At 36.5% G+C, this 26,269-nt stretch overlaps 1 protein-coding gene across 1 annotated transcript in view; it reads left to right on the top strand.

Moving 5' to 3' along the window:
- Positions 1-26,269, top strand: part of CDS1 (CDP-diacylglycerol synthase 1) — a 71,760-nt gene that overhangs the window by 29,133 nt on the left and 16,358 nt on the right. Inside the window, exons 4-7 of the mRNA XM_045473475.1 lie at positions 3,022-3,119; positions 6,411-6,550; positions 23,376-23,434; positions 25,106-25,188. Coding sequence (XP_045329431.1) covers positions 3,022-3,119; positions 6,411-6,550; positions 23,376-23,434; positions 25,106-25,188 — 380 coding nt within the window. The remainder of the gene's footprint in view (positions 1-3,021; positions 3,120-6,410; positions 6,551-23,375; positions 23,435-25,105; positions 25,189-26,269) is intronic.

Raw genomic sequence — 26,269 nt, 5'->3', positions numbered from 1 at the left:
GAATTTTGTATCCTGCTCTTTTAAACTAAGTATTTTATCGAGTGTTTTATGTTGCTCCATCTTTACAACCATCAACATTAATACATTCCTTGACTGAATGGAATGGAATGTATCATAAATTATTTGAACCTCTGTGTTATTTTCAGACATTCGGGTTATGTTTTGGTTTTCTCTATGGTGAATAACACTATCCTGAACATAATAGAATGTAAAGCTTTTTCATATGCAGGATTATTTTCTTTGAATAGATTCCCAAAGTGAAAATAGGCATTTTTATTTGGATAACCCATAAATACCATAGTTCAAACTCAACATATCCAAATCTGAACTTCCCTTCCATCCCCATCCATTCTGCATAAATATGTCTCCTTTCCCAAAAGCCTTCTCTGGTGTTATTCTGTGTTCCTCTGACTCCCTTAGCTGCTCCCCCCCTCCCCCCCTCCCCCGTTTCCTCAGCCACCAAATCCAACCAGTTCTGCTTCCTCAATGTCTTATTCCTTGTACTCCACTTCCCTGCCGATCGCCCAGTTAGAGGTTCATCTACACTCAACTGGATGGTGGCATCTTGCCTGCCTTACTGTCTCTCTACTCTTGCTGCCTCTCCAGTCTGTTCTTTCCACCTCTCCTATCCCCAAACACACACATCTGATCACGTGTAGTCCTTTGTACTGTTTGCTGTGCTTCTTGTCTCTCTCTGCTTCTCACCCCCATCTCTGTGAGTAGGCAACTCTGAAATACTTGTAGTTCCCTAACATGCCTCTTCTTCTCCCATATATGTCATTCTGTATATCTTTCTCCTCTGTCCCAACTGTGGCCCATCTCTACCCCCCACCCCGTTTTGTTTGCCCATGCTTATATCCATGTGGCAGTTTCCATGTGGCGTTGTAGCCATTTGTGTCCTCCTTGACAGACTATGCCTCTCTGAGGACAGATGTCCTGTATTATTTCTCTGAATCCTCAGTAACTAGCAGAGTAGGCATTTAAATATTGGTGGTTGTCTTTAAGGCTCTTAACACATTTATTGAGCCAACAGAGTCCTGCCAGTGTGCACGGCTACCAGTATTGGTGGCCTGGAATATCAGTTTCCGGGTGATCACCCAGCCTGGAAGATACACATACATTTTAAGGATTTTAGCTGTACTGTTGTGAACCCCCTGTTTTCTGTTTTCCCAGTGGCTCTATATTGATTCTACTTGCAAACTGAAATTGACAATCATATAAATATGTATGTGTGTGCTATTAAAAGTAGCTTTATTTCCTCTCAGTAAAATACCATGTATAGTACTAATGGTTGTTCTTGAGCAAATGTGTTCATTTAGCAAATAGAAATTGCATCAGTGCATTTGATATTTTAAAAGCCCTTGGTTCTATAAATAGTACAGGCTTTGCCATTTTATTTAACACCTAGCATTGTCCTCATTTTGTGATTATTTAAAAAAAATAACTTTTGACACATTCAGAGCTTATTGAAGGACGATATTTGAATTTCCTCTTGTCTTTATATTATAAAACATTAATGACTTCTTCTTAATATAACTATTTATAGTAGTTTGACCTAATATTTTCTTAGCACATGGCTGAGGGGACACAATTGCTTTAAGTATGTGATTGGACATAATAGGTATAATGGAAAAATATAGCTTAAGAATATCCTGAACAGTAGGTTTGGGAAAGCTGATTTTGGGGGAGCTTAAAAGGAAATACCAAAGTATTCTTGGGCAGAGTTTGGTAAGCTTTTTGAGTATAGAAACAGGTAAAAATATTTTAGGCTTTAAGGAACCACATATTTCTCTGTAACATCATTTTTAGTTTTTGTTTTTAACTTAAAAAAAATATCAAATCCATTCTTAGCTCGCGGGCTGTACAAGACCAAGCCCTTGAGTATACTCTCCAGAGGCTGAAGAAGTCTGCTATACTCATAAAGATTTTAATCTCTCAGCTCGTGGTAATAAGTGTTCAACTTGCCACTTGTTTTTCGAGTCTTGGAATTGACTTAAACCAAGCATTAGATATGATGCTGCATCCTCAGGGATTACCTGTACCCAAGTTGGTGGATACAACAGTTTGAAGGACTACTAAGTAGACCATCAAAAAAGAATTCATAAATATAAAACAATTTGTTAGGAATGTATAAAGAACACTGTGCAAACAGAATTGCATAGAATCAATTGACCGGGTGAAGTGGCTGCAAATGTAGAAGGCTATTTATAATTTGCCAGTGTAACTCCACTTAGATGTATCAGACAGATATGCAGCTGGCTATGTGAGAGTTGGCACGGCTGGAAGAATGAAAAGACCATGCCCAAACCCTGCTGGGTGACAGGGTGAAGATGTTTTAATTACAGTCATTTGTTTTGACCGTGTCTTTATCCTTGGAAGGCATACCAGGATGTATGGTTAAAAATAAATATATACAGGGGCGCCTGGGTGGCTCAGTTGGTTAACCATCTGACTCTTGATTTTGGCTCAGGTCATGATCTCACAGTTCATGAATTAGAGCCACTTTAGGCTCTGCACTGACGGTGCGGAACCTGTTTGGGATTCTCTCTCTCTGCCCCTCACCCCCCCCCCCACATGCACGGGCTCTCTAAGTAAATCAATAAATGCAAACTTCCACATATGATCCTTTTTCTAGGGTAACTCAAGAAACAAAATGGACGAAAAGATTGTCCATCTTAGTACAGGTGAACTCAAGAAATGAAGTAGTAATGAGAGATAAAGCCTAATCAACCATGACCAACAAGACTGTATCCCTCAAACTTTAAGCTACAGTGAGACCTCCCACCCCAGGATGGAGCTTTCATGTTTTGGATAAACTTTCATTTGCTTACCCCTTTGAAATATCGCTTGATTTTAGAGACATTGACTTACTGAATTTTTGCTACTGACATTTAGAATAATTAAAACTGGGCAGGCTAAAGATTTTTTTAAACACATATGACATAAGAAATGACTTATTAAATGATTAAGCACAAATGTAAACACTAAGAAATGTATGTTAATGTGTTCTCTTGGTTTCAGGTACTAGGCATCCAAGTGAAATGCTTCCATGAAATTATCACTATAGGTTATAGAGTCTATCGTTCTTATGACCTGCCATGGTTTAGAACATTGAGCTGGTAAGTAATTTAAAACTGTTTCAGATGTGAAAATCTGGTTCTTTTCTAAAGTTTTTAAAGGAAGCACCCTGATGAGTCGGTATCACACAGTTGACCTTATAGATTGATTTTTGGAGAAAGATAAATAAAAATAATGCAATTGGATTTTGATAAGAAGAAAATCACCTTTAACTCTCCTTTTCTAACACTACTATTTTCATATCTCATCTTTCAGTCTTTGTAGAGATACTTTATATTTGAATGTATACACTATTGACCTCTTTTTTTTAAACATTTTTTAATGTTTATTTTTGAGAGAGAGAGCACGTGAGAACTGGGGAGGGGCAGAGAGAGAGGGAGACAGAGGATCCAAACAGGCTCTGCACTGACAGCAGAGAGCCCAGTGTGGGACTTGAAGTCACGAACTGTGCGATAATGACCTCAGCCGAAGTCGGACTTAACCTAACTGAGCCACCCAGGCGCCCCTGCGCTGTTGTCCTCTTTAAAAAACATTGTATTGGACACCTTTTTATATCCTTTATAATTACAATTTTAATAAAGTTTCGTTTTGTAAAATGTTAGAAATGTGTGTAATCTTTTGCTTCTTTTGCCTCAGTTGAAATGAGAGCACACACAGAATTAGATTATTTCTGCAGAGAGTGAAAGATGAGATATGAAAATAGTTGTGAGTTTTCTGTTTTGTTGAGTGGTCAGTGGTTTATTCATGGGGAAGAAAGCCCATGATGAATGTCTGTCCCTCCCACCCTTCCTTCCCCACTACTGCAAAGCTGGCCCACCTCCTTGTAGGCCCTGGGGGCAGTTAGAGGAGAGGCAGCTCCTACCTTTGTTGTTCCTGGTTTGATCTTGTCTTCAGGCCCTGGGCTGGTGACCTGCTACAGGGAGGGTTGTTAGAAGAGTAATACTCTCTGAGGAGCAGTGTGTAAGGCAGTTTTGTAAATAGCACCAGCAGTTACCAGCACTTGAAATACTGTATATGTACCATGCATGTAAAACTTAGTTTAAAAAAAGGCATGCGATTTTAATATTTAAAGTTTAATATATCTTTTTATAACTTTTCAGTTATAATTCTCAATTATCAAGACCTTGACCAGGAAGGAAACATGATAATATAATAGTTCATAATGAACCAAATTGACTATGCCTTTGAATATAGCTGTTTGATTAGTATCAGCCAGAGGGTCCAGTGTCTTAAGAAAACAGATGTATCACCTTTGGGGTTTAGAGTAGTCAAAAAATAGTTTCTAATTTTTCCTTATGGCAAGTTTCTTCACGAAGGGCAAAATGTATGGGAAATGTTAGATTAAGTAGTTGGAGAATAATTAAATGCTGAACCATGCAGGATTGATCAGTTCTAAGAAAAAAAGACATAGGTCAGGATGGGCTCCAGTGATTGCAGAAGTCTTTATGGAGAAGGTGAGAAACAAACTGTCACTTGAAATAAAGACAAGTTTTGGATAGAGAAGAGTGCTCCGCAGTGGGGAAGCATCACCTATCAAGTTCTAGATGAGGGACTAGGAGGAACATGCCACAGAGGCAAAGACATTCCTGGCCTTCTTGAGCAGAATAATGGGAGAAAAGTTGGATTGGTGGACTAGGGCAGGCCTTGATAGCTTTATGGAGGAGTCAAAAACAGTTTCCATTGTAGGAGAATAGAAAAATGGTAATGCAGCTGATAGAAATGGGAATACAGTACTTTTCTTTGAAAACTGTGGGGTCTAATTCCATCCATGAGGACCAGAGGGAAATCGCTCCTTTCCTCCTCTGCTCTCCTGGTCGAGTAGGACTCGGCCCTTCAAAGGATGAGGCACGGAGGAACTCTGAAGCGGTGCTTCCCAGCCTTCTTTCCTGGCTCACACAAGTGCCATCAGTCAATTCTCATGGGTTCTCCTTCCTGGGGGGGAGGGATATATCAGAATTGGGTGGAGGGACAGGTGATTTACGCAGTTTTTTTTTTTTTATTTTATTTTTAAATTTTTTTAATATTTATATATTTTTGAGACAGAGACGGAGCATGAACAGGGGAGGGTCAGAGAGAGAGGGAGGCACAGAATCTGAAACAGGCTCCAGGCTCTGAGCTGTCAGCACAGAGCCCGACGCGGGGCTTGAACTCACGGACCGTGAGATCATGACCTGAGCTGAAGTCGGCCGCTTAACCGACTGAGCCACCCAGGTGCCCCTGATTTACGTAGTTTTAAGAAGTTTCTCTTAGAGGGCTGCCTGGGTCAGTCAGTTAAGCATCCAACTTCGGCTCAGGTCATGATCTCACGGTTTGTGAGTTTGAGCCCCACGTCAGCTCTGTGCTGACAGCTCAGAGCCTGGAGCCTGCTTCAGATTCTGCGTCTCTCTCTCCCTGCTCCTCCCCTGCTGATGCTCTGTCTGTCTGTCTGTCTCTCTCAAAAATAAATGAACGTTAAAAAAAAAAAGTTTCTCTTAGAGATTTTTACCTGCTGCCTGCTTCTATCCCCCACTACTTCCTCTTAAGAATCACTGTGCAACTGGGGGCGCCTGGGTGACTCAGTCAGTTAAGAATCCAACTTCTGCTCAGGTCACGATCATGCAGTTAGTGGGTTTGAGCCACACATCGGGCTCTGTGCTGACAGCTCAGAGCCTGGAGACTGCTTCAAATTCTGTCTCCCTCTCTGCCCCTACCCGCCTTGCACTCTGTCTCCATCTTTCTCTCAAAAAATGAAAAAACATTAAAATTAAAAAAAAGAATCTGTGTGCATCTGGAGTCCATCTGGAACATGGAGGAGGGGGAGAAAGACACCAATATGCATAATGCAGTGAGGATGGGTCAGGGGTTGAATTGCCTCTTCCTGCTTTCCCTATTGATTTCCTCCTCAGGGCAGGTGGCAATTTGGCTTAGAATCTCCACTATTAAAAAGCTTTAGAGCTGTGAATAGTTGAAAGTGGATTTTCATTATAAAATTGTGTGTGTGTGTGTGTGTGTGTGTATCTGCGTGCATGTGTGTGTGTTTATCTGTGTGCATCTGTGTGTGTGTGTGTATTTGGGTATGCATAGTATTTTTTACATTGTTTCCCAATCTCTGGCACTAGATTTTGAGCTAAGTAGAGGCGTGAGCTGTATTCAGTAAACTTTTGTTGACTGACACATTTGAAATTAAGTTTAAAAGAGGAAAAAAATGTTTTGGTGGAATATCCTGAACCTGTGTCCTGAACTTAGTTTTTGATCTTTGTGACATCATCAAAATATAGAGAATAGTTTTGCTCAGTTTGAGAGGGGAAAAAAAGGCTTCAAATATGAAAAAGCTAATTGTGTTTCAATTATAGGTACTTTCTACTGTGTGTAAACTACTTTTTCTACGGAGAGACCGTAGCCGATTATTTTGCTACATTTGTTCAAAGAGAAGAGCAACTTCAGTTCCTCATTCGCTACCATAGATTTATATCATTTGCCCTCTATCTGGCAGGTAAGGAAAATAGTCCGTATTGGTATGTAGCTGATATATATTACATGCTTATTTTTACTTACGTTATTTGAATTTATGACATCTTCTATTTGTTACATTTTAATCCAGTTCCATTTTTATTTGTTCCATGTATAAAAAGCTGTTGCTTTCATCATGGTCTTAAACAGCAATTACTCCTTCATGGTGATTTAAAAAAAAGGACCTACTTGCTTAATACTACACAGATTTGAAAATTTTCTTTGGAAATTATAGTAAACTTTTAAATACATGGATTGATTGTTAACCAAGTATGATTTACAAAGAAACTTTTACATATATATCACTTTATTTATATAGTATTGTGGTATTTAGTTTTACTGACATGGTTTATTATATATTCTTTCTATACATGTATATATATATATATATATATATATCATATGTATATATATGATATATATACATATTTGTTTATAGTACACTGTACAATTTGTTTTTAAGATTTTAGATTAAGAATTAGATACTAGGATAAAATTAGAATTAACAGATATTTCTTTAATAAAAGTTTATCAATCATAAAAAAATTCTAAAAACTTGATTTAGATATGTACTTTTTATTTTTATTAAAACAATTTTTTTTAACATTTATTTATTTTTGAGACAGAGAGAGACAGAGCATGAACGGGGGAGGGTCAGAGAGAGGGAGACACAGAATCCGAAACAGGCTCCAGGCTCTGAGCTGTCAGCACAGAGCCCGATGCGGGGCTTGAACTCACGGACCGCGAGATCATGACCTGAGCTGAAGTCGGACGCTTAACCGACTGAGCCACCCAGGTGCCCCAAAACAATTTTTTTTAATGTCTATTTAGTTTTAAGAGGGACAGAGTGTGAGTGGGAAAGAGGCAGAGAGGGAGGGAGACACAGAACCCGAAGCAAGTTCCAGGCTCTGAGCTGTGAGCACAGAGCCCTACGCAGGGGCTCGAACTTGCAAAACGTGAGATCATGTGACCTGAGCCAAAGTCAGATGCTCAGCCAACTGAGCCACCCAGGTGCCCCAGATATGTACTTTTTAAAAGTCAGCTTGCCAGTGTGAGTCTTGGCTCTACTACTTACTAGCTAAACAAACATTGGGAAATTTAATTAATTTATAAGTACCTCAATTTCTTTGTAAAGCACTTAGAACAATACCTGGCACTATTTAAATATTTGTTGTTGGTATCATTACTTTCTTCTTAAAGGAGGATATGAACTTTGAGTTTTTACTTTAGCTCTTACAAGTTTTTCAATAAATTCTTTTCTTATTAGCACAGTTTTGGAAACTGAATACAATACGGAAGACTCTTCATTTCTCATTAAACTAGAAATATGAAGAGTGTATGGAGAAGTACGTCCAGTCCGTTAGAAGTATGTCATTGTATTCAGTTTTTGTGCTGTTCTGCATGATGCTCTTGCTTTAATAAAGCCTTCTTCAGACCCTGGACTTGGTTTTGTTTCTGGATCCAGAAACCCAGAAAGTGAAACAGTCTGAAATGAGAATAGTAGTTTTTAGAGAATCATTTTTGGGATGGGAGGAACCTACATTTTCTAAAGAGTTTTATTACTCTCTTACATTCAGGGTTTTTTTTTGGTGGGTTTGTTTGTTTGTTTTTGCTTAGTCTAGTTTTCTGTTACTTTATTTTTAAAAATTGTTACTGATACATCTAAAGAAAGTACATGCCTGAAAGAGGATATTGAAAAACATTTCTTTTCTTTCATGGGCAAGAGAAATTACTCATTTTAGGTAGTCATTCAATTTTAAATTCGAATCAGTTTACAAGAATCATGATAATAGAGAAATTAATGATGACTGAAAACAGGTAGAATTTGGATAGAAAAACATTGACTCCGATTCTGCGTTTACCAAAGCACATTTGTGACATTTTTTTCTTGGTAGGAACTTTGAGTAGTTTATCTCACTTATCAAACTAACAGATTTGATTTACACTGTTAAATGTAAGTTGGATTTGGGAATAGATTCTTTACTGCTACAAGAGCAAAGAATACAGTGTCTTTTTACTTTGTATTTAGACTGGCAAGACTTTATTGGTATTTTAAATTTTAAAAACCATATTAGCAAAAAGTGTCCATAGTGGCTTCTGCTGCTGAACCCAACAAATTCACATTATTTCATAATATCAGTCTTGTAATTACTGAATAACAAAATGATGATTAATGAAAATAGAAATCATTTGTATCAGTGTATGTCAGTTAAAAAATCAGTTTCAAAAACACAGTGTAGACCACAACCCTGTACCCCATAACTTACAGATTATTTTTTTTCTAAGTAATATGCCCATTTCTTAATTTATATTAGGCATTACCTATTAACTACCTCTTATAACCTTTCTCTCTTCTCCATACTGTTGTTTATTGCCATTGTTTACATTTTTTAAGTTTATTTTTTTTATTTTGAGGGGGAGAGAGCAAGAGCATGCATGAGTGGGGGAGGGGCAGAAACAGAGGGAGAGAGAGAATCCTAAGCAGGCTCCGTGCTGTCAGCACAGAGCCCATACATTTCCATTCTCATACAACTTTTTGTTTTTCTTAAACTTAGAACTGCTTCATCTTCTCTTTTCCACATCTATAAATTTCTTTTTTTGTGTGTGTTTATTTTTGAGAGATAGAGATAGCATGAGTAGAGGAGGGGCAGAGAGAGAGACAGACAGACAGACAGAATCTGAAACAGGCTCCAGGCTCTGAGCTCTTAGCACAGAGCCCGATTCGGGGCTCGCACTCAGGAACTGTGAGGTCGTGACCTAGGCCAAAGTCAGATACTTAATCAGCTGAGCGACCCAGGCGCCCCAGCACATCGATAAATTTCTGTATAGGAATCCTTAATATTTCTTTTGGGTCTGTTCCATGCCTATTGGTAGTTTTTACAAATGTTCACACAAATCAGTGTATCAATTTCCTTTTTTCCTCAAGACCTCTGTCCTAGAAACCTCTGTAGTCTGGTCTTGTCTGGACTGTCTGCTTGTGGGCCTACTGCCTAGGTGTCCTCATGATTTAGCCTTCTCATTTCTTATATTTCACATCTTCCAGTTTCTGAGTTGACACCCTTATTTTGCTGAAGCATGGCCTCCAACAGTTTCCTGTGAAATGTTCATAGATGCTAAATGTTTTATGTTCATACATTTCTAAAAATATTTTCATTGTCACAGCTGACTGCTTCTGCTAGGGCTTGCACTTGTTATTAGTAGACTGGTACTTAGCACTATAGAATATTTTCATTGTCACAGCTCACTGCTTCTGCTGGGGCTTGCACTTGTTATTAGTAGACTGGTACTTAGCACTATAGTTTAGAAGTCTAGGCCTTACCTTTGCCTTCTACTGAGAGATCTCTGTTTACTTCTTTCTGGAAAATACTGCTAGTTCCTGATTTCTCAGGTCTGCTAAAATTTATCAAGTCTGTTTTCCAGCTTCAAAATTTTGTAGCCATTTCTCTTCTATTTTCCTTGACGTTTCTTCAGTTCTCTTTGCTCTCTGGGTTTTCACTGTAATTTTCTTTTCTTTTCTCTTCTTTTCTTTTCTCTCCACAATCAATGTTGGGCTCAGTATTCAGTGAAATCTCCCTCCTGCCTCAGAGCCTTATTTAGAATCTCCAGAATGTCTCCAGAAGTTGGCCAGTACTTTTGCAGACATTTTCTAAGTATTAAAGCTTATATGTTTATATCCTCTCCACCCTCATTTTTTTATACAAATGAGAACAGGTTATTACCTACCTGTTTTTTTCCACTTAATGCAGTTTGTGCATGGTTTTATATCAGCACATCTGAATCCAGTTTTTTCATATCTGCAGTTACATCTGTATTGATGTGTATACAGCAAATCTGAGGTAGAATGTCATAAAATAAGGTGACTACTGTTTCCTTTTCTCACTTTCCCTTTGTGGTTTGCTATAACTAATACTTAAGAATAACTTCTCCATTGAGTGGGTAAAGACAATGTAATTTATTTTCTTTGTTTTATTTAGCTCTTAATTTTTAGTAATTGTTTGCTTCATATGCTAAACTTTCTGACTCTACTTTTCTAAAGTAAAATCAGTATTTCTTCCTTTTTTTTCTGATTTAATTTCTGCCATAGAAATAGCTTACCGCTTGCTGTTTTAGGCTATTAGAATCATAAAAACTCATCAAAAGCCATTTTTTTCAGCAAACATATGAGTGCTTTCCAAATCCTAGGTACCACAAATGGTGTTGAGGATATATAGAGGGAAAGGAGGTTGATAGCATGCCTTCTGGGTCTTGAAACTGGTGAGACATGACTCCCCTAGTCCATTGCTGAAATGTGGACAGGGACCTCGAAGAGCATGAAGGGTAAGGAGGACTTTACTCTGCTGGAAACCATAGAAGGCCTTTGAGAAGAGATGACAAGTGTCATGAATAGTAAAGAACAAGCAGACATTTGCTAGGTGAATAGAGGAAAAGGGCATTCCAGGCAGAGGAAAGGTGCAAAGGTTGGAAATGAGAGAGGATTGCATGTTATGGGCCGCTGGCAGGCATTAAAGGTTGGAAAGGAGGTGGGAAGGAGCCACATCTTGAGAAGCCTTGTGTATCATGGGAAGGATTTGGACTTTATCCCTAAGAAACCAATGGAGAATTTTAAATTAAGAGATGATATAACTAGATCTGTAGTGTAGTGAAGGATGAGTTGGGAGACATTAATAGGATGACCAGACAGGAAACTGGTACTGTAATTCATGCTAAATATAAGGAGGGCCTGAGTTTGTATTTAATACTAAGAGGGTTGGAGGTTCCTGGGTGGCTCAGTCAGTTAAGCATCCAACTTCAGCTCAGGTCATGATCTCATGGTTTGTGAATTCGAGTCTCACATCAGGCTCTCTACTGTCAGCACAGAGCCTGCTTCAGATCCTCTGTACCCCCCTCTCTCTGCCCTTTCCCTGCTCGTGTTCTCTCTCTCTCACACACAAAAATAAATAAACATAAAAAACTTAAATACTAAGAGGGTTGGTTATATATTAAAAAATAAAAATAACTGTGGACTATTCTTAGAAACAAACTGCTCTTTATTTTTTTTTAATGTTTATTTTTGACGGGGGTGGGTGGTGCTTGGGTGGTTCAGTGAGTTGAGCATCCGATTTCAGCTCAGGTCATAATCTCACGGTTCGTGAGTTCGAGCTGCATGTCAGGCTATGTGCTGACGGCTCAGAGCCTGGAGCCTGCTTCGAGTTCTGTGACTCCCCCTCTCTCTGTTCCTCCCCTGCTCACACACACACACACTCTCTCTCTCTCTCAAAAATAAATAAACATTGAAAAGAGAGAGAGAGACAGAGTGCAAGCAGGGGAGGTGCAGAGAGAGAGGGAGACACAATCTGAAGCAGGTGCCAGGCTCTGAGCTGTCAGCACAGAGCCCGATGTGGGGATTGAACTCCAGAATCGCGAGATTATGACCTGAGCTGAAGTCAGATGCTCAACTCACTGAGCCATCCAGGTGCCCCCAAACTGCTCTTTATAACAGTCTATGAAAAATTGCTTTTGTATCCCAAATTATTGGCTGAAAATGTACTTTTTGTTGAGATAATCACCTGTTTACATGTAGTTGTAGGAAGTGATAAGAGCTATCCCTTATACACTTTGCCCAGTTGCCAGCAATGGTAATATTTTGCAAAACTAAAGTACAATATCACACCAGGATATTGACATTATTACAGTTTTATGAATGTAGTTTCCTAATGCAACCTTGTAGTAACCTAGGAGCTGCTGTGTTAAATGATAAAACTTCTAATATAAATCATGCATAGTACTCTGTATCTATTATCATTTTACGTGTGGCCTAGATGTGGTCCTGTTAGAACATAAACAACCTACTTTGTGTCTCTCTTATTTTTTAAATGCCCAGTGCCTAGTGCAAGGCCTGGCATTTATGTTCCCAATACATACTTTTTGGATGAATGGTCAAGAGGTCGGGAACATGGACATTCACACCCAGTGCTTCTTATAGATATATTTTCAGCGTCTGTGTTTTGCTTGCCACATCTTGAGGCCTTATTGGTGGTTCTTGAAGTAGTTAACAACATTCTTGGGCTTAGTCTAGCAAAGGGAATTTGACTTTAAAACAGGAGTGAGGAAATAGAAAGCATGCTATGTTGAGAATGTGTACTTTTTTCTCAAATTATGCTGTGAAAATCTTTGGAATTCTTTTTGTAAAAAAATATTCAAAGGAGTCCTATAAGAATTTTAGTTCTTCAGGGATCAAATGGCTTTGGTGTAGAGAAGGTGTAGGTCTTAGCAGATTTAAACAGCAGATGCAGCCCAAGCTATTTCATTGATACTGAATGTTATTAAAATAGAATGTAGGTATCTCCAGGTCTGACCCCCTCACCAAGGCCCATGAGACTAAATGACCTGTCTAATATCATACAAAGCAACTCACTGACAAAGACCCAGAAAGTCATTCTGACGTTTAGATAATTTTGTTGTAAAATGAATTTGATTGGTAGCGAAGAAAAAATCAGCAAGGCTGAAAGTAATAGAAAAAACATTTTCTCTAGGGTCTAAACACATTTTTAAAAAGCTCTTGGTCATTTGGATTTGGGGCTCTTTAGGAACCAGAGCAGCCATGCGATTATGTAAATAGTGATGAGTGAATAAGCTTAAGATGTTTGACTCTTAATATCATCACTGTAACATCTCTTTAGCTGACCAGTGATATGCATGTTATTTCTAGTACTTTTTTTGCTTGAAATGTATGCATGTATGCTTGTATTTTGATCTATAAAAAAACCCTAAAGGAGAAGGTGTGACTGGAACATAATACTTTGAATTCGAGAACATCAGTAGACTTGTAAAATTAAATCATGGCTAAAGTTAATGCATAATTAAGAATTTTTTCCCCAGACATCCTAGATATCTATCTCAAAGGGTGTTGATGAAATCTTTAGAAAGACATCACAAACAACTGTTCACAGACGACTCTACCTCCAAAACCATTTACAGTTTTTGAGTTAAAGACAGAATCTGTGCACATGCCAGTGTTGTTCTACACCTTAAACTCAACATATAGATGATAGAAAACTTTCTTTGTCTAAGCTAATATAATGGTTGGTTTGCGTGACAGTTTCTACAATACAGATTCATTTAAAACTTTTTAAAAACAACTCAGTCAGAGTCTAATGTCTCAATATGGGCCACATAATGCAGTGGGCTTCTGATTTCACGTAACATGTTATTTGAAATGTTTTGAAAAATATGGCCACATGAAAGAGTGAGAAAGTCATTAAGCTCCAATATTTAATCCTGGGTCCATCTTAATGTCTGTTTTTTGAATTAAGGACTACATGTATTGAATTGGTTAATCACCAACAGTAAATTTTAGAAACAACTTTATTATGATTTCTGTCTCTTCAGTTAGATTCTGACTGAACTCCTTGAATGGGAGTGCTGGTCATATTCATTTTATTCTTTTTTTTTTTGTATCTGGCATATCTTCACTGTTCAATAAATATTTTTTGATTGTCCATTTTTCTGAAATTGCCTCAATCTCACCTTTATGGGCTTTTTAATGCCTTTTTTCTCCTTTACTTCTCCTGACTCGTTTAGAAATCTCATTCATTTTCTTTTTGAATATATTTGTCTCCAGTCTTTTGGGTAATTGGATCTCCCTAACTACCTGGGAACTCTTTGATATACTAGACAACAGGATGTACACATCTTTGTATGGACAGCACTAGGTGCAGTGCTATGTACATAAATGCTGACCAGTAGTAGTAATTAAACATAATTATAGGGGTGCCTGGATGGCTCAGTCTGTTAAGTGTCCGACTTTGGCTTGGGTCCTGATCTCACTGTTCATGGTTTCGAGCCCCCTGTCAGGCTCTTTACAGAGAAGAGCCTGGAGCCTGCTTCAGGTTCTGTGTCTCCCTTACTCTATGCCTCTTTCCTACTCATGCTCTCTCTCAAAAATAAACATTAAAAGTGGCTACAATGAACAAATCAGGAGACTAGATGCTGGCGAGGATGTGGAGAAACAGGAACCCTCTTGCACTGTTGGTGGGAATGCAAACCGGTGCAGCCGCTCTAGAAAACAGTGTGGAGGTTCCTCAAAAAATTAAAAATAGATCTACCCTATGACCCAGCAGTAGCACTGCTGGGAATTTACCCAAGGGATACAGGAGTGCTGATGCATAGGGGCACTTGTACCCCAATGTTTATAGCAGCACTTTCAACAATAGCCAAATTATGGAAAGAGCCTAAATTTCCATCAACTGATGAATGGATAAAGAAATTGTGGTTTATATACACAATGGAATACTACATGGCAATGAGAAAGAATGAAATATGGCCTTTTGTAGCAATGTGGATGGAACTGGAGAGTGTGATGCTAAGTGAAATAAGTCATACAGAGAAAGACAGATACCATATGTTTTTGCTCTTGTGTGTATCCTGAGAAACTTAACAGAAGACCATGGCGGAGGGGAAGAGAAAAAAGAAAGGTTAGAGAGGGAGGGAGCCAAAACATAAGAGACTCTTAAAAACTGAGAACAAACTGAGGGTTGATGGGGGGTGGGAGGGAGGGGGAGGGTGGGTGATGGGTATTGAGGAGGGCACCTTTTGGGATGAGCACTGGGTGTTGTATGGAAACCAACTTGAAAATAAATTTCATATTTAAAAAAAATAAATTAAAAAAAATAAACATTAAAAACAAAATTAAAAACAAAACAAAAAGCAGGCTCCAGGCTCCAAGCTGTCAGCACAGAGCCCGATGTGGGGCTCAAACCCATGAACCATGCCCCAAGAAATCCTATTTTTAATTGGAGATGTGACCATTCAGATATTGTTTATTAATTAGGAAAAAAAAGTAAAACTATGTATCCAAATGGACAAAGTTATGCTTTCCATAGGTTTATTGAAATATAGGATAATGTATTTTTTATTAAATTTTTAAAAACGTTTTTATTTATTTTTGAGAGAGTGCAAGCAGGGGAGGGGCAGAGAGAGAGGGAGACACAGAATCTGAAGCAGGTTTCAGGCTCTGAGCTGTCAGTACAGAGCCCAATGAGGAGCTCGAACCCACAAACTGTGAGATCATGACTTGAGCCAAAGTTGGATGCTTAACTAACTGAGCCACCCCAGGCACCCCAGTATAATGTATTTTTACACATTTAAGCATAAAACATACACATAGCTTTATGGTTGTGTATGAAAAAATAAATTTATGTGTTTCTTTTTCAGATTGTTCTTTAAAAATAATATTCCTTAGATATTCTAGGAAAATATACCCTCACCAAATTCAGAAAATTATATTATCTTAATGTATCTTAAGAGTCAGACAATTATAGCCTTTATTAAAGCACCATAAAAAGCTGCATGTTACTGGTGATTTAACAGTGAAATTGGACCAGGTAAAAGTGAGTTACCAAGACTGTCTTAGATAAAATCACCATTAGGAAAATATTGAATAATTCTGTTAGTGATTTTGTTTGAAGAAATGCTTAAGGGTGAATGGTGTTATATGATCTCAAAAATGAGAAAACCTTACATGTGAGAGTGGTATTTGTGAGGCAATAATTCACAGTTAATGATGTTGAGAAGTTCCCACGGTTGTGCTGGGAGAGTCAGAGGGGTCCGTTTGGACAGAAGTAGAGCTTCCAGAAACATCTGTCTTGTCTCTGCTCAGCTCTTACCCCATTAGCCTCTACACCATGTCCAATTTACATTTGCCTCTAACTGTGAACCAATAGCATAAAACAGCACAGAAATTGCATTGTTACTGGAGCCACAAAATAAGTCTACCTGTTAGAGAATAAAATCTTAAAAGCAATAATAATTACTAAAGAGGTTCTTTATGCTACTGGTGATTTCAAAGCCATGAATTTCATGTTTTAATCTGTACCTCCTCCCAGTTTCTTTCTTTGTCTCAAGAAAGTGACCTAGGGCTTTCAGTTGTGCTTCCATTTGAAAATGTTCCCATGTTTATCTTGCAGTTCAGTCAGTCACATTAACTCCATAGGTGACACATAGGAGGTGAGATAGGATCTGGGAGCCAGTATGTATTTTCTTCCTTTGTCATTTTCCTTTACACTGACATTTCGAATTAGCTTTCAAAAAATAGCTAAAGGAAGCTACTGGTTGATTATTTACTCTGGTCAGTGTAGTATCCACCTTGGTTGCTCTAGTAGGTAGAATGGCCTTGGTAAATATAACTTAGATATATGAAAGCTAGTGTTTATTTCATATGGGATAGATTACCTGACAATTCGTTTTCTATCTTGGGGAACTCACAGTAAGGATATCGTAGAATAGAATGCATGGATGGCGCTTAACTGAAGTTAAACTTAATTTATGTATTTGCAATATCTACTTCTGTAAAGGAATATTTCTCTTTAGAAGTTTACTGATATCTTAGGCAAAAAGTGCTTCCCGTTGCGTCTCCTTATTTTGTATATGATTATTTCACTGAATTAGGTATAATTTTTATTTAGTAAAATGTTATTGTAATAAATTTGTGGGATATAAACATAAACCCAAACACATTTGCTGCTTGTAAATCTTTAAATTATTAAGAATATTATGTTTTACATTAGAGTGGGAGAGAGCCAAAGCATAAGAGACTGTTAAAAACTGAGAACAAACTGAGGGCTGATGGGGGGTGGGAGGGAGAGGAGGGTGGGTGATGGGTATTGAGGAGGGCACCTTTTGGGATGAGCACTGGGTGTTGTATGGAAACCAATTTGACAATAAATTTCATATATTGAAAAAAAAAGAATATTATGTTTTACTACAGTTATAAAATGGTTCTGAGAAGTTTCAAGTCATTCTTAACCTGAATCTTACTAATAAGGATTTATGGAGCCACATGTCTCTTCAGAGTCCATAGGATCTGAGGGTTTAACTGTTTTGTAGCCCTGTGATTTTCAGACAGTTAATAAAGTCCTTTGTGCATTTTTCTTCATACATAAAATGAAGATAATAGATACTTACCATCATAGGGACGTTAGAAGCATTAAATGAGGTGATATTTGTAAAATGCTTAAATGAGAGCCTGAAACATAATAAGTGTTCAGTAGATGTTAGCTGCCATATAATTAGTATTAATTTTTGGTCTTATGTAGAGATTACAACATTCTGTACATACACCTGATGGACTGATAAAGCAAGTACGTTTTTTTTTTCATAATGATACTTTGAGTTTTTTTAATATAGTTGACACACAATATTATATTAGTTTCAGGTGTACAACAAAGTGATTTGATAAGTTTATACCCTATGCTATGCTCACCACAAGTATAGCTACCATTTGTCACCATACAATGCTATTACAATATCACTGACTATATTTCTTATGCTGTGCCTTTTATTCCTGTGACTTACTCATGCCATGAGTGGAAGCCTATATCTCCCACCCACCTTCACACACTTTGCCCATTCTCCCACCACCTTCCTTCTATTAACTGTCAATTTATTTTCTGTATTTGTAGGTCAGATTCTGGGTTTTTGCTTATTTACTCATTTGTTGTTGTTAGATTCCACATATGAATATAATTATATGGCATTTGTCTTCCTCTGACTTATTTCACTTACCATAATACTCTAGGTCTATCCATGTTGTTGCAGTGGGAAAAGCTCATCCTTTTTATGGCCGAGTAATATTCCTCTGTGTGTGTGTGTGTGTGTGTGTGTGTGTGTGTGTGTGTGTGTGTGTACACACGTATATAGCCACATTGCCACATATTCCTAACCTATTGATGGACACTTACGTTCCTTCCATGTCTTGGCTATTGTAAATAATGCTGCCATAAACATAGGGTGCATGTATCTTTTCAAATTAGTGTCTTTGTTTTCTTTGGGTAAATACCCATTAGTGGAATTTTTGATTCATGAGGTATTCCTATTTTTAATTTTTTGAGGAACCTTCATACTGTTTTAGACAGTGGCTGTAACAATTTATACTCCCATCAACAGTGTATGAGGGTTTCTTTTTCTCCATATCCTTGCCAGTGCTTGTTATTTCTTGTCTTTTTAATTTGAGCCATTCTAATGGGTATGAGGCGATAGCTTGTTGTGGTTTTGATTTGCATTTCCCTGATTATTAGTTACGTTGAGCACTTTTTCAGTGTGTTAGAAAAATGTCTGTTCAGGTCCTGAATTTTTTTAATTGGATTGTTTGTGTTCTTTTGGTGTTGAGTTGTAGAAGTTCTTTATATATTTTGGATACTAACCCTTTATTGGATAAATCATTTGCAAATATCTTTTCCCATTCAGTAGGTCTCCTTTTATATTGCTGATGGTTTCCTTTGCTGTACAAAAGCTTTTTATTTGGTAGTCCCAGTAGTTTACTTTTGCTTTTGTTTCCCTTGCCTTAGGAGACACATCTAGAAAAATATTGCTATGGCTGATGTCAGAGAAGTTACTGCCTGTGCTTTCTTCTAGGATTTTTATGATTTCAGGTCTCACATTTAGGTCTTAAATCCATTTTGAGTTTATTTTTGTGTATGGTGTTAAGAAATGGTCTAGTTTCTTTTGCATGTTTGCATGTCCAATTTTTCCCAGATCTGTTTATTGAAGAGACTATCTTTTTCCCATTTTATATGTTTGCTTCCTTTGTCATAGATTAATTGACCATATAATCAGGAATTTATTTCTGGTGTCCCTATTCTGTTCCATTGATCTATATGTCTGTTTTTGTGTCAGTACTATACCGTTTTGATTACTGCGGCTTTGTGTAGTATATCTTGAAACCTGGGAGTATGATACCTCCAGCCTTTTTTTTTTTCCCCCTCAAGATTACTTTGGCTATTTGGGGTCTTTTGAGGTTCCATACAAATTTTAGTACTATTTGTTCCAGTTCTGCGAAGAATGCTTGGTATTTTGGTATTTTGTTAGGAATTGCATTGAATCTGTAGATTGATTGGGGTAATATGGACATTTTAACAATATGAATTATTATGATCCATGAGCATGGAATATCTTTACATTTGTTTGTGTTATCTTCAATTATTTTCATCAGTGGTTATAATTTTCAGAGTACAGGTCTTTCACATCTTTGGTTAAATTTATTTCTAGGTATTTTATTCTTTCTGGTGCAACTGTAAATGGTCTTGTTTTCTTAATTTCTTTTTCTGCTACTTCATTATTAGTGGATAGAAACACTATTGATTTCTAGGCATTAATTTAATATCCTGTAACTTTACTGAATTCATTTATTACTTCTGGTAGTATTTGGGTGGGGTCTTTAGGATCTCCTGTATATAGTATCATGTCTTGATCCCCGTTTAACCTCTTAACCAATATGGATGCCTCTTCTTTCTTTTTCTTGCCTGATTGCTGTGGCTTGAACTTCCAGTACCATGTTGAATAAAAGTGGGGAGCATGGACATCCTTGTCTTGTTTGTGATCTTAGAGGAAAAACTCACAGTTTTTCACCATTGAGTGTGATGTTAGCTGTAGGATGTGTGTGTGTGTGTGTGTGTGTGTGTGTGTGTGTGTACACATACATACTCTAACCCTACTTTGTTAAGACTTTATCATTAATGGATGTTGGGTTTTGTCAAATGCTTTGCAACTATTGAGATGATCATATGATTTTTGTCCTTCATTTTATTGATGGTGGTGTATATCTTGTTGGTTGATTAGTTAATATTGAACCATCCTTGCATTTCTGTAATAAATCCCCCTTGATCCTGGTGAATCTTTATAATGTATTGTTGTTGTATGTGGTTTGCTAATATTTTATTGGGGATTTTTGCATCTGTGTTCAGGAATGTTGGCCTGTAGTTTTTGGTTTTTTTGTGTGATGTCTTTGTCTGATTTTTGTGTAAGGGTAATGCTGGCTTTGTAGAATATATTTGGACATTTTTTGAAATAGTTTGAGGAGAATAGGTATTAAATGTTTTCTGAATGTGAGTCTGTCTAGTCCAGAACTTTAATTTTTTGGTAGTTTTTTACTAGTGATTCAATTTCTTATAATCAGTTTCTTTAGATTTTCTATTTCTTCCTGTTTAGTTTTAGAAGATTGTGTATTTCTAGAAATTTATCCATTTCATCTATCCATTTCTTCTAGATTGTCTTATTCGTTGGCATATAATTTTTCATAGTATTCTCTTATAATCCTTTGTGTTTCTCTAGTTTTAGCTGTTACTCCTCTCTTGTTTCTGATTGTATGTATTTGGGTCTTTTCTCTTTTTATTCTTTATGAGTCTGGCTAAGGATGTATCTTAATTTTGTTTATTTTTTCAAAGAACCAGTTCTTGGTTTCACTGACTTTTTTTTCTACTGTGGTTTTTAGTCTCTATGTCATTTATTTCTGCTCTGCTTTTTATTGTTTCCTTTTTTCCTACTCACCTTGGGCTTTGCTTGTTCTTCTTCTAGTTCCTTTAGGTGAAGGTTAGGTTATTTATTTGAGCTCTCTTCTTTCTTGAGGTAGCCCCTTATCACTATGTGTTTTCCTCTTAGAACTACTTTCACTGTGTTCCAAACATTTTGGATCATTGTGTTTTCATTTGTCTCCATGTATTTTTTTTAAATTTCTTCTTTGATTTCCTTTGGCCCATTAGTTGTTAGGATCATATTGTTTAGCCTCCATATGTTTGTGTTGTTTCCATTTTTTCCTTGTGATTTACTTCTAGTTTCATACCATTGTGATTGGAAAAGATACATGGTCTCAGTCGTCTTAAATTTATTGAGGTTTGTTTTGTGGCCTAATATGTGCTCTATTCTGGAGAGGTTCCAAGTGCACTTAAAAAGAATGTGTATTCTGTTGTTTTAAGATGGAATGTTCTGTATGTATCTCTTATGTCTATCTGGTCCCATGTGTCGTTCAAAGGCACTGTTTCCTTTGTTGATTTTCTGCCTGGATGATCTATCCATTGATGTAACTGATGTGTTAAAGTCCTTCAATATTATTGAATTACCATCAATTTTTCCCTTTGTGTCCATTAATATTTGCTTTAGGTGCTCCAGTGTTAGGTGTATAGATGTTTATAATTGGTATATCCTCATGTTGGATTGACCCCTTTATCATTATATAATGCCTTTCTCTGTCTCTTGTTACATTCTTTGTTTTAAAGTCTACTTTGTTTGATATAAGTATTGCTATGCTGACTTTTTTTTTTCCCCACTTATGTTTGCATGGTAGATGTTTTCCCATCTCTTCCCTTTCAGTCTGTATGTGTCTTTATTTTTTTTTTATGTTTATTTATTTTGAGAGAGAATGAGTGGGGGAGAAGCAGACAGAGAGGGAGAGAGAGTCCCAAGCAGGCTCTGCACTGTCAGCACAGACTCTGACATGGATCTTGATCCTACAAACCAGAAGATCATGACCTGAAACTAAATCAAGAGTCGGATGCTTAAATGACTGAGCTACCCAGGCACCTCCCCCATATGTATCTTTAGATCTGAGGTGAATTGCTTGTAAGCAGCACACAGATGGGCCTCTTTTTTTTTTTTCAACGTTTTATTTATTTTTGGGACAGAGAGAGACAGAGCATGAACGGGGGAGGGGCAGAGAGAGAGGGAGACACAGAATCGGAAACAGGCTCCAGGCTCTGAGCCATCAGCCCAGAGCCCGACGCGGGGCTCGAACTCACGGACCGCGAGATCGTGACCTGGCTGAAGTTGGACGCTTAACCGACTGCGCCACCCAGGCGCCCCAAGCCTCTTTTCTTTATACATTCTGTCATCCTATGTCTTTTGATTGGAACATTTAGGCCATTTACATTTAAAGTAATTGTTGATAGATATTGCCATTTTATTACTTGTTTTCTGGCTGTTTTTGTATTTCTTCCCTATTCCTTCTTGCTCTCCTTCTTTGTGATTGATAAGTTTCAATAGTCTTATGTTTGACTTTCTTTCTCTTTGTTTACTGTGTTGATTACAGATCTTAGGTTTGTGGTTATCATGAGATTCATATATAACATCCTAAGTAGCAGTCTACGTTAATTTAATGGTCATTTAAGTTCAAACACATTCTTTAAAAAAAAACAACAGAAAAAGAAACAAACACCTTTTCTTTTCCTTTTTTTTACTCCCCCCCCCCATGTATTATATGTATGTGATCATATTTTACATCTTTTTATTCATAATTTTCTTATGTTTACTTATGGCAATTTCTTTTCTACTTAAGGAGGCCCCTTTAATACTTCTTGTAAGACTCTTTTATCTTCTGTTTAGGAAACTCTTTATCTTTTCTTTAAATTTAAATGATATACTTGCCAGATAGAGTATTCTTGGTTGTATGATTTTTCCTTTCAGCACGTTGAATATGTCATGCCACTCCCTTCTGGCCTGCAAAGTTCCTGCTGAAAAATCAGCTGATAGCCTTATAGGTTTTCCCTTGGAGGTAACTTTGTTTCTCTCTACGCAGATAACTTTTATTCAGCTGAAATTCAAGATCTGTTTTTTCATGTTCACATATTTGCAAGAGACTAATTGTCTTAATGCAGGGGATGTTTATTGAATTTATGTCATGGAATATAGTAGGCATTTTGGAGAATACAAGATCATTTCACTCAAGAAGCTTTTATTTAAAATGCTTATTATAAGGGGCACCTGAATGGCTCAGTAGGTTATGTGTCGGACTCCTGATCTCAGCTCAGGTATTGAGCTCAGGGCCTTCATTTAGTTCAAGCCCCACATTGGGCTCCAAACTGGACGTGAAACCTACCTACCTAAAAAAAAAAATAAAAATAAAAATAAAAAAAATAAAATGCTTAATATGAGTAGGAGAGGTGACCTATGAGTAAGTGCTAAACTATATCTGGAAGTGGTTCAGAAAATTGGCTTATTTGAGCTCGGTGAATCTTACATTTTGTAACAAATTGCACAAGCGCATGTGTTTTGTTCTTGAACAGGTTTCTGCATGTTTGTGCTGAGCTTGGTGAAGAAACATTATCGTCTGCAGTTTTATATGGTCTGTATTAACTATTATTCTGTAGTCACTGTATATAATAAAAACACTCACCTTTATTTTTTTTTTTTTTCTGTAGTGAGTAGATCTAATCTGCTAGTTGGTGTTTTGCCTAATGTGGGGGCATTTCAGTTTTGGTTGACTATTAAATACAAAAGGTTTAAGTTGTAAAGTTTTTGAAGGTTTAAAAATTTTAACTGTTTTCAAAGTTTCCCAAACTCTTTCTTTGAATATTTTCAAAGCCTATAAAATGAAAATCAAATATTTGAAGCATGTTCATAGTCTCCTGAACAGTTAGTAAGGAAAACACATACCATGTTTTTCTAGAGAAAGTATCTATGTTTATTTGTTGTTAGCCTGAGCATAAAGAGAACAGACCATATATTTTCTTGGTAGTTGTGGTTAGTCACAGTTGATTGCATAATTCTTTTTGCCCTAAGGTTTTTTTTTTTTTTTTTTTTTGCACTGTATCATTGAAGTATGTTCAGTGTTTAATAAAATTTATCACTGTGCATTATGAACTTATTTTCTTAAAAGCTGGCTAATTATAAGATTGTAAAATGCAAAATAGAGTATTTAAATCTGTGAATTTATGTGTTAGGCTTATTTTGGATTTGGATGTATTTCCTATTCTTTATGCTTTGCTTTTCTCCATTAAGATGTTCTATTGAGCATCTTCACTGGGAAACTAGAATTTCTTACATTTCCAATTTCTGAGGATCTTGAGAGGAGATTAAAATTCTCCATAAGAATCTAGAAATCATCAAGACAAGTTAGAAATAATAGAATGTGCTATGAAAATATAAATGGTGCCTACTGAAAAAAATTAAATACACATTTTGAAGAAACCAGGATAAAAAGAATTGGATCTTTTATACAGATAAAAAAACAAAACAAAACAACTAATATATTATTTGCCAAAATGGGAAATAAGTTATGAATAAATCAAAATATTAAGAATTATGAACATTTTATAAATTCTAATCAAAATTGTATGACAAACATATAGAAACATTAGTGTTTTTCATTCATATTGTCCTCATACTGATGATGCTAAAAATTACTAAAGTGACATTTCTCAGGCTAGATGGACTTGATGAGACACACAAGTCTTTGAAAATCTGAAATCAAATACTGTCATTGAATAGTGCTGTGAAGACCAGTTTTCGAGAAGAGCTGGCACTTAAGGGTAATTGGTCCCTGCTGGTTTGAGTTATTTGAAGTCAGAAATAACTCCTAATGGGAAAAAGCTATCATAGTGAATTCTGAAAGAAAAATCATTTTTAGCATTTTTAATAACTGCAGAATGCCAAGGAAAATGTTTCTCTCTAAATTCTGAAACAACCACCATAACTTTCTCATTATCATTTTAACTAATGACTCAAGATTATTGTATATTTTGTATATGTTTTTAAATTTAGTAGTGTATCAATACTGCTAGCTTTCTATTTGTGTATGAATTAAGGTTACTTTGTTAAATGTCTTCATGGTTTTAAGGTTCCAGTAGGAACCAAAATGAATATAATTTACTAACAGCATTTATTCTGTATGACCCTACCTTTTAAAATTTGACTGAAAGTCATGCTAGAAACTTGTGTTTCAAAATTGCTATTGTTCCAGGGCTGCACTGATGAGTTGTGTTCACTAATTGTTTTGTTCTTGGGCTATTAACAGTTCGCATGGACTCATGTCACTTTACTGATAACAGTTACCCAGTCACATCTTGTCATCCAAAATCTGTTTGAAGGCATGATATGGTAAGGGGACAGTGTTATGCTGCTTTGTATTTATATCCTAGCCTTTTTAAAGCTCTTTCACATTGGACAGTGTCTTTCAGATTTCTACTAAAATGTACTCTCTGTTGTTGCTCTATTTCATTAAAATGTCTTCCTGAGTTTTGCTTACCATTTGACACCTGAAGACAAATGCTTTGTTAACAACTTGAAAACCCTTCTTATTCGGGTTCCAAATAAAATGCAGGAAGTCTTCCTAAAAGCTCCCACAATTAATTAACATTTTCGGGTGTTACTGCACCTTAGTGTGCCTTTTTACAAAGCACACATAGACTTTAAAAAGAGTATATTATTTTTGTGGAATGCAAAAAGTACATGAATGTTTGCTTGTCAGCAAACAATGCTGGCAATGTATTTTCTCTGGGTGAAAGTTGTGTAGGTTTTACTCTGCCTTTACACAGGAGTTAGGTGTCCAGATTTCAGATGGAGTTACTTGCTACATAGCAGTGCCTTGCAGATTCAGAAAGCATTTTTGTTTAAAATTATGAAAGTTATTAGTTAAAAATCAGAGTGGAGAAAAACTTACGCTTTAAGAAATCTGACCATATTTTCCCTGCATTCTTTTAAGTCCATTAATTAAAATCTTTTAGAGTTGATAGGTTTTGTCAAGATAAAAAATAAAACCCTTCACAGCTCTGTGTTTTAATTTGTTTATACTGAGGTGTGTGTGTATAACAAAGATTGTCTTCCATATGCAGACTTTTAATTGATGGGGAGCAGTTACTGAAATTAGTAGGTTCTGTACAATTAGTAGGGTTTAATGTAACCATAGGCTAAGATAGAATTGAAATTGGTAATTATTCCTGAAAAAGAATTTTTATTAAGAGCTTGGTATAAATTTATGAAGATTATACTGTGTCTAAACAGATGACTTATTTCCATTTTGAAAGACTGCTTTTTAAATTCTTCTATTTATAACTTGTTCCTCATAAAAGTAAAATTTGAAAGTCTATAGCTATAGAAATGGATTGCTTAATATTAAAATTAAATTGATTATTTAATATTTTCCTTAGCAATATTCTCCTGGTATGTTAGTTTATTTATA

The sequence above is a fragment of the Leopardus geoffroyi genome, chromosome B1 (assembly GCF_018350155.1).
Source record: "Leopardus geoffroyi isolate Oge1 chromosome B1, O.geoffroyi_Oge1_pat1.0, whole genome shotgun sequence".
Taxonomy (NCBI): domain Eukaryota; kingdom Metazoa; phylum Chordata; class Mammalia; order Carnivora; family Felidae; genus Leopardus; species Leopardus geoffroyi.
The sequence above is the reverse complement of the archived record's forward strand: the minus strand, read 5'-3'. Positions and strand labels throughout refer to the sequence as shown.